The sequence below is a fragment of the Zeus faber genome (assembly GCF_960531495.2).
Source record: "Zeus faber genome assembly, chromosome: 1".
Taxonomy (NCBI): domain Eukaryota; kingdom Metazoa; phylum Chordata; class Actinopteri; order Zeiformes; family Zeidae; genus Zeus; species Zeus faber.
This window is the reverse complement of record NC_137193.1, coordinates 40,119,832-40,128,232: the sequence shown is the minus strand read 5'-3', so window position 1 is coordinate 40,128,232 and position 8,401 is coordinate 40,119,832. Positions and strand designations below refer to the sequence as shown.

Sequence of the window (8,401 nt, the reverse complement as noted above, 5' to 3'; positions counted from 1 at the left end):
ACACACACACACACACACACACACTGATATACCAATGTATTTCAGAGTTAAAGTGGTAATCCGTATTTTTATTTTTTTATTTTTTGCTTAAAAAATAATTAATACTTCTTAAGAAACAGCCATTTTAATGTGTTTGCGATTTGCATAGAACCTGCGGACCTATAAACAAAGCCAAGACTCATTTTTCCGTAGCTCCAGTGTGTATTTTAATGTTTCATAGTTCAATCAGCAGGATTAAGGCATTACTTTCCCATATTTGTGCATCACACAATCTACAGCTATTAATAAATACAGTACAGGTATTAAAAAAAACGGAAGGAAAAAAACGCCAGTAAGTGTTCCAACAGGCGGATCTATCATGCTACAGCCACACATTCACAGCAGAACACACACAAACACACACACACTTCCTTGGTTCAGAAACTGCTGAATTAAGAATGAAGTACCTGAAGCCCAAATGCCCAAACACGTTTTTGGGTGCTTTGGAAAACCTTTTAACTATATATCAGACATTCTGTACGTGGAGTGAATGATATGCGTTGTATAATGTATGTGATGCTGAACGAAAATCCTAGAAGCAAAGTTGTTTATTTGTTGTTGACTGTCGTAAATTATGGAGATTAACTGTGAAATTGGCGACTCAACGAAGGCGCTTGATACATTTTCCAAATCTTGAGATTCATCTTCACACCACTGGAATTCAGAGCTAATCTCTGGCTCTGTCAGTAAGAGACGAGGTGAGGACCTGTTTGTTTGCCCCCCCCCGTTAAAAACCAAGATGGATCTTTGCTTTAATGTTTGTTTTGTGTTCTTACTACTCCCTTCTCATTTTGTGATCCCATTTAAAAAAAATAATAATAATAATAAAATAAAAATAATAATAATAATAAATATTAAAAAATGATGGTGAGGTCTCTTTGGAAATGAACCTTTCAATTCTACCAAGTTATTTTAAAAGACCCCTCTTTCAAAATGTGTTGCTAGCATCTTCTCAGACGTCTACTGGCCAAAAAATGTAATTCTTTTTTTTTTTTCTTTTTTTTCCAACACTGCTACAATAGTATTTCAGGCGTGTAACATTTTTAAATTCACGTTGTATGTGAAGGGAAAGTGAACACAATGACTAAATGAAATGAGAAAACAGTTGTGCACACTCAGTGCACGAGGCTCAGCTGGCTGTAGACATGCTCCAGGATCTGGGAGTAGGCCTGGTCCTTGGGGGCATGGCCGCTCAGGGAGCCCTGGGGAAAAAACACATTTCTCATTTCGTTATCATGTCAGAAATGATTTGCACTACAACACTGTAATGCAATAATATAACTATCTCAAATTATCACCCACCACCGAATGAGGATGAATGATATGATTTCATGTTAAATATTTATATATTAGCTTTACTTCATAAAACCAAAATCAAATTCCCTGCCAATAAAAGGAAAACTCTGGTATTTAATTTACCTAAATCTTATTTTTTGATCATTGGGAGTTAACCCGAGGGTCATCAAAATCTTAAATTTTCTTTATCTTGAACATCCACTAAAATGCTAAAATAACTCAACTTAACTTTAGTTGGCATTTACTTAACTAAACTTTAACTAAAAGGTCTTGTTTTTGGCATGAATGGGCTCAGAGTGTAAAAAAACATGTAAAATAAAAGAAAAGGTTTTAGGTTTTGGACTTAAAAACATTACTCTTCTGTGAGCTAATGGTTCCAGTACCTTGATCTTCTCCATCATGGTGGTGTCAGGACACCAGTACTGGTTGAACTGGACGAGGTCTGGAGCGGCTTTGTAGTAGTCAACTAGCAGCATCTGAGGGAGGGAGGAAAGAAAAAGAAAGGTTTTATTCTACACTTAGCGCAACAAAATGTGCCTAAACTGAGAGGAATGTATATAAAAAGGGTTTTGATAAAATGTATATAAAGATGTTTTTGGATGTGTATATAAAGAGTTATTGCTAGAGCATGGGCACCATCTCATTGAGGACGTCGCTGGTGAGGAAGTTGTCCTGGACGTAGGTGACCTCTACCGCCACCGGGATGCCGTAGTCGTTGGGCCTTTGCTTTGGGGAAGAAACACTTTTTCTGGTGATTTCAGTTTTTGGACTGAATGTAAAGTTGTACGTTAAATGTATTAATTAAAAAGAGGTTTGATCAATCATTTTGAAGATTCCCATTCCCACGTCATGTAGAGCGGCCCAGATTCCCTGTGAGACGGTGGGGTGCGGATAAGGACCCACCTCGGGCGGCGGAACGACCCAGAATGGAGTAATGGTGGATGCCACACCCTGGTTGCCATGGTAATATGGGCCTGAAATTGAATGAAAATTGGCATCAAAGCTCAGAGACACATTCAACTAGTCCACGTGGTTAGCTCGCCCACATATCTCTAACTGCATCGAGCGGAGGAGGCAGCAGGCACCCATTTGTTTGAAGGGTAACGCTGTATTTGATCATTTTCTCCATGTTAACAAAGCATTCGTAAAGACAAGAAGAAAGCCGTGTTTGATGTGCGGCCCGAAATCTCAAGATTCAAGATTCAAGATTTTTTTATTCGTCACATACATATACATACTTCCATACATATATGCAGTGAAATGTAATGCAACGCACCTGGTGATAGCACACAATATGTCCTAGGAAAAAATAGAAAATAAAATAAAAAGTAGAAAATTCCTTTCTAATAGACCGACTAACTGACTCCTAAAACGTTATACAGTAATACAGTAATACAAATCTGGACTTTGTTCCATTTTTTTATTTTCATTTTTTTATATTTCCAGAAAGTTGACCCTCTATCTGGTTCCATTTTAGCACCCTGATAATCTCTTGGTTTTTTTGTTTTTTTTCTTGGCCCATTTTCCACATTGTTCATTCAAGATTTCGACTTCATTCATTCAAATTTGACATCAATCACCTTCTCGCCACCGCTAGTGCTGCCCCACAAATGGTATGGCTTTCTTTTATCACTTTTTTTTGTGTATTTGCCTTTTTTTTTTTTTTCTTTAGTTGGTTATTGTGTTTGGAAATTTGGCTATTTTTCTACATTTGTGCTTCATTTTGCTGCTAAGCTTTTTTATGCAAATAGTCTGTTGACCAATGCATTCATCTTTACCACGACAAATTCCTTGTTTGTGAAAATGTACTTACAGTAAGAGATTCTGATACTGTACCGTTACTGTTAAATGCTTTTGCCTCTCACATGAAACCTGTCGCCTGAATCCTTTCCCACTACGTAGCACAGTTCCGGTGCAGAGTGGGTGTGGGAGGGGCTCAAATGAGAGCTATAGCCGTCCACTATTAAAGTGTGAAAATCTCAATCTGAATCCGAATGTCATCTCAGAATTCCTCCGCACTGACCGCAGATGATGCCCAGGCAAGGCTGGAAGCCGTTGTTGGAGCCCTGCAGCCGGAGCTGGTGGTCCATCTGAGAGTCGATGTCCTGCAGGGAGGGCAGCGCCGGGCCCCGGGGATGGCTGTGGTACCAGCCCACCAGGGAGAGGCCCCGCATGAACAGGTTCTGGCATATCTGGGAAGAGAGGGAGAGAGAGAGACTTTGACTTTTAAGGTTCCTTTATTTTCAGTAAGTCATGTCACAGAAACTTGAACCAAAAAACAACAAAATGAAGAGACAAACCACAGGTCAGTAAGAGTATAGACATTTCTCTTCAGAGATAACTAGGTACGCAGGGATCTGCTGATGTCTTCACCAGGTTTGAGACTGCTGTTCACTATAAGGACTGCTCCCTTTGTAGCCCAGACTTCCTTGTGTGTGTGTGTGTGTGTGTGTGTGTGTGTGTGTGTGTGTGTGTGTGTGTGTGTGTGTGTGTGTGTGTGTGTGTGTGTGTGTGTGTGTGTGTGTGTGTGTGTGTGTGTGTGTGTGTGTGTGTGTGTGTGTGTGTGTTTCAGATCAGCGTCTCACCTCCTCCTCCACAGCAGAGGCGGTGTCTCTGTCTCCCAGTCTGGTGCGACAGGGGAAAGCCCGCAACACCGTCAGCACTGGCACAGTAAAAGCAGATTAAAACACAAACACCACTCAAATGAGAATAGAACAACTTTATTTCTCCTCGGGAAGGTCATGTGTAGTTTCTGGTTTGTGTGCTTTATCGGTCAACACTCTCACGCGTACTATATATCGGCACGTTGAAGCCGTTTTGGGACCTCTTTGGTTTTACTCGTACAACTAAATCAAACCTAATTGTAAGGCGCTGTCCTGTACCGTTTCACTGCGCTTCCTGACGTGTTTTACAATTTGTGGTTGTGGTTCAAAATGAAAGCGCAGCGTCCAAAGTTTGCTCCGCTCCAAAGAATATTTCTATGGATTTTTCAAAAACGTGGACATATGCACCCAGTTTTGGATTGGCGCTAGTAGAGAAGGTAGAAGAGGCTCTACCTATTCATAATTATTGAATTTTAATAACCACACGTGAACAGTATCTGGAATTTTTTTTTTCTTTTTCTCCATGAGAGTTGATGGGAGAGCGTACTCACGCTGCGTGTTGGTGTCCCAGCGTCCGCCCAGGTAGCCCACCACCTCGCTGGTGGTCAGGTGGCAGTGGAAGTCCTGAGGACGACACACGCAGCCACGTTTCAATCTCTCAGTGCAGGTTTGTGGATCAACCCATCAACTTTAACCATAACATTGAGCTAGAAATAATAATGAACTTTATTTCTATGGGGCGTGACAAAAAGTGCCCGGCAGGGATAACATTAAAAAAAATTTAAAAAATTGTATAAAAATAGAATTAAAAAGATTAGAGGAATATAAATAATACTATTATACAAATTAGGGCTGATTATAATATCGATGTTGTGATATGAGACGATATTGTGCGGGATTTTGGTTATCGTAATATTGTGATACAATCAAATGTCGTCTTTAAGGAGCGTTATCGTAATGTAATGCAATTTTTCAACAGACAATTAAGTAAAGTGATATAAAAATATCTTAGGACTCAATCCACAGGCCAGGAGCCAATACGTGAACACATTTTAATCCTAAAACCCCAGAGTCACGACCCTCAGCACTGTGGCACTACGCTACGGATGAACTAATAATCCTGTCCCACCATGAGCAGCAGCACGTTGCTGGACACCGCCACGTTGAAGGGCTGGAACCTGTTGATGGCGGAGAAGGCGGAGAGCTCCACCAGCGTGTGTGGATCCCTGCGGACACAAGCCGAGCGGGAGAGCGTGAGAATTCCCTTCCCACTCGAACCCATCATCGCCGATACGATGGATGACGCCGTTGATCGGTCACAAAGTCCTACCTTGCAGCGTCCCTGGTGCCCAGCGTGCAGTACCTGACGGGAATCCTCTCCCTGTCCGTCCTCCGAGGCACCATGATGTCTGTCCAAGATTACAATGTTATGATCTGAAGATGCATGAATTAAACTTCCAGTAAAGGTGTGATCAGCTTCCAGAACATTCCACACAACTTTCCGTCACAAAATAATTTATGACACCTTACAACATGAAAATAACTATAAAGATTTTGTATGGAAAATATTCCGGGATATTATGGGCTTCAATAATAATATTCCATTCCATTCCACAATGGAATGGAATGGAATTTGATAAGAGCAGAACAAAATATAATGGGACGGAATGGGATAAAGCAGAGCGGAATAAAATAGAACAGAATGGAGTGGAATAGAACAGAAACAGGAAAGGTTTTACCGTGTAATCCCGGTTTGGTATTTTTATTCTTCTCATCTGTTTGCACGGCTGTTTTTCCCTCCTCTTCATCCTCCTCGTCCTCCTCTTCACTGACGAGACTCTGGCACCAGAGGAAGACGCAGAATATTACACTCACCCTGGGATGTTTATTACAGGGTTCAATCTGGCATTACAAAAAGTACTTTCAAGTACTTTTGAAGCACTATTTCTTCAGGCAAAATAAAGAATCAATTTTCAATGTGATGTATATGTTTATATATATATGTCTGTGTGTGTGTGTGAGTGAGTGTATATATATATATATATGTGTATGTATATATATATATATATATATATATATATATATATATATATATATATATATATGATATGATCAGACCCTAACCCTGTACCATTCATGTAGAAGAAAACATGATTCATCAGACCAGGCCAACTTCTTCCATTGCTTCATGGTAAAGTTCTGACGCTCATGTGCCCATTGTAGGTGCTTTCGGTGGTGGACAGAGGTCAGCATGGACACTCTGACTGGTCTGCAGCTACGCAGCCCCACACACAGCAAGCTGAGATACACTGTGTGTTCTGACACGTGTGTGTGTGTGTGTCACTTCCCTTCATTTCATCGTCATGTAGAATTGGCATAGTGTGTTCTCACAAATTTCTCATGAAGGGATTGTTGTGCTGAACATAATCCCGTTCCCACTTTATTTATTTACTTCACAGTTGTAAAGTACTTAAGAGGGAGTTTTGGAATTTGATATAACTCAATCACACCAGGCTAGGCCCAACACTGTGAAGTACATGTTCACATCTTAGTGATTTACCGGTACCTTCACAGGGTCTGCAAAACGGATTAAATCTGCACGGTGGCGCAGTGCATTGCACTGCTGCCTCACAGCAAGAAGGTCCTGGGTTTGATTCCCGCCTGGGGCGCTGTTGGCACCATACTCCGGGCTGGTTATCTCCCAAATAGGAGCCTTTCTGTTTGGAATTTGCATGTTCTCCCTGTGCTCACATGGGGTTTCCTCCACCTAACGTCAGTAAGGACCCCCACCAAAAAACATGCACACATCATCGTCTGACCGGCGATGGACACTTGTCACCAGGTCCCTGGGTGTGTTGGCAAATGCTGCCCACTGCTCCTGGCTGCCCCCCCGGAGGAAGGACAAGCCAGGATGGGTCAAATGCAGAGGCCTCATTTCACCGGCCACCATCCAAAGCATGCGTGCATGTGTGGTGTGTTGCGTGATAATTAAAGATTCTTCTTCGTGTGTTAACAATTACTTTGTAATTAACATCCTCTGATATAAAGAGTTTTGTTTCCTTAAGCTTTATCTCTGCCTTTCTACACACAGAGTCATGACCACATGACCAACACAGAGTCTCACCATGTCGGCGCTGGGCTGGTACTTGTGCAGCCAGCTGGTCTTGTACTGGACCAGCTTCTGGCCCCGGTAGCGCACCGAGGCCCAGCCACAACCAGACTTCTTTGCCGGGTTCACCAGCCGCTTGCAGTGTGTCGCCCAGGCGCTGGGGGAATTGAAGATCTGCCCTGTCTCCACCCAGCGGATCTTCCCGTCATTCAGCAGGTCGCCTACGAACTTCTTCCCCTGAGGTTTTGAAAGAAATATAAGAAAATGTTTAAAAAGAGTTTTTGACCGCTGGGCTTTCACCAAGTGCTTAAAAATCGGTATAAATTTTACTATGAAAGAAATCAGCATAAAATGGTGCCATGGTGAAGCCTGAAGTTTACAAGTCTATGCTGTGTTCCAATTTGTTCGCTTTTGTTGACTAATTAGAGTATTGGCCATCTTGTGAGACTGTTATTATTATTAGAAGAAATATATATACACCATGTATTCCACTGTAAACTATCCAAAGCGCAGCTCAAAATGTAATGAACAAAACATATTTACGACAAGAGTGCAAACATCCCAAAATGTAAAGCAGTTCTAGAGCAAAAAAGGTGGTGATGCAAGACTCGCGAATGATTTGTTCATAGGGAACAAATCTTTTAAATGACTCTGGATTCACTTGGGCAAAAGAGTTGACTCACAAACTGAAAATAATTACTGAGGTTTAAATTAAAGTATGCTGGAAATGCATTGGCCAATGCACTGGCCATAATTCATATTAAAATTGATTGGTTTACTCTTTGCATTCCACCAAAATAAATACTCTTTTTACAGAGTGACTGGTCAAGAACTGAATCTCGAAAAAAGAGTCAAACCTTTCACAACTACAAATAGTCCTCACTTTCAGGGTGAAACTTGATCTGTTGCGCTGCAATTCTGTCTGGCACTGATGAGATAGATTCTTGCATCCGCTCCCATTCAAGTGGAACTTGAGCTAATAGACCTCCACAAGGTCCAGTACTGGGTCCCTACCAGGTAGTGAATGGTCAGCGCTCCATCCCCTGGCTCCACCAGGCCGTCTTTGAGCAGAACTCTCAGCGTGATGCCTCTCCTGGTCAGCAGCGAGCCACGACCGGAGCTGGTCCTCAGGTCCGACTCCTCACCTCCACTCAGCTCCTCCTCATCCTCTTCTCCTCCATCCTCCACCACCTGGGGAGAGCCGGGTGGCTCGGAGGCTGTGGAGGCACACACACGTACACGTACACATACACACATACACACACACACACACATATATATACAGTATATATTGCTCCCGTCTTCCTGTTCAATTTGTTTTGACCATGGTATGTTGATGTAATAAGAGTAGAAC

At 41.9% G+C, this 8,401-nt stretch overlaps 1 protein-coding gene across 1 annotated transcript; it reads right to left on the bottom strand.

Annotated features, from left to right (window-relative positions):
* Positions 1-193: 193 nt before the first annotated feature.
* mpnd (MPN domain containing) lies at positions 194-8,401 on the bottom strand. The gene is made up of 12 exons (XM_080011215.1): positions 8,062-8,401; positions 7,063-7,284; positions 5,678-5,777; positions 5,269-5,347; positions 5,068-5,164; positions 4,490-4,562; positions 3,921-3,997; positions 3,359-3,527; positions 2,239-2,309; positions 1,972-2,061; positions 1,719-1,811; positions 194-1,241 (listed from the first exon to the last, which is right to left on the bottom strand). Exons 1-12 carry the CDS (start codon positions 8,320-8,322, stop codon positions 1,155-1,157), a joined length of 1,419 nt encoding a protein of 472 aa, XP_079867341.1. The 5' UTR covers positions 8,323-8,401; the 3' UTR covers positions 194-1,154.

Bases quoted from the DNA above. Each gene is read 5' to 3' on its own strand.
- mpnd (XM_080011215.1), bottom strand. From the start codon at position 8,322: ATGTGTGTGTGTGTGTGTATGTGTGTATGTGTACGTGTACGTGTGTGT. The intron at 5,165-5,268 runs GTAGGACTTTGT...TTGTGTCCGCAG, and splicing joins GGCACCAGGGACGCTGCAAG to GGATCCACACACGCTGGTGG. The intron at 4,563-5,067 runs GTGGGACAGGAT...TGTCGTCCTCAG, and splicing joins GCAACGTGCTGCTGCTCATG to GACTTCCACTGCCACCTGAC.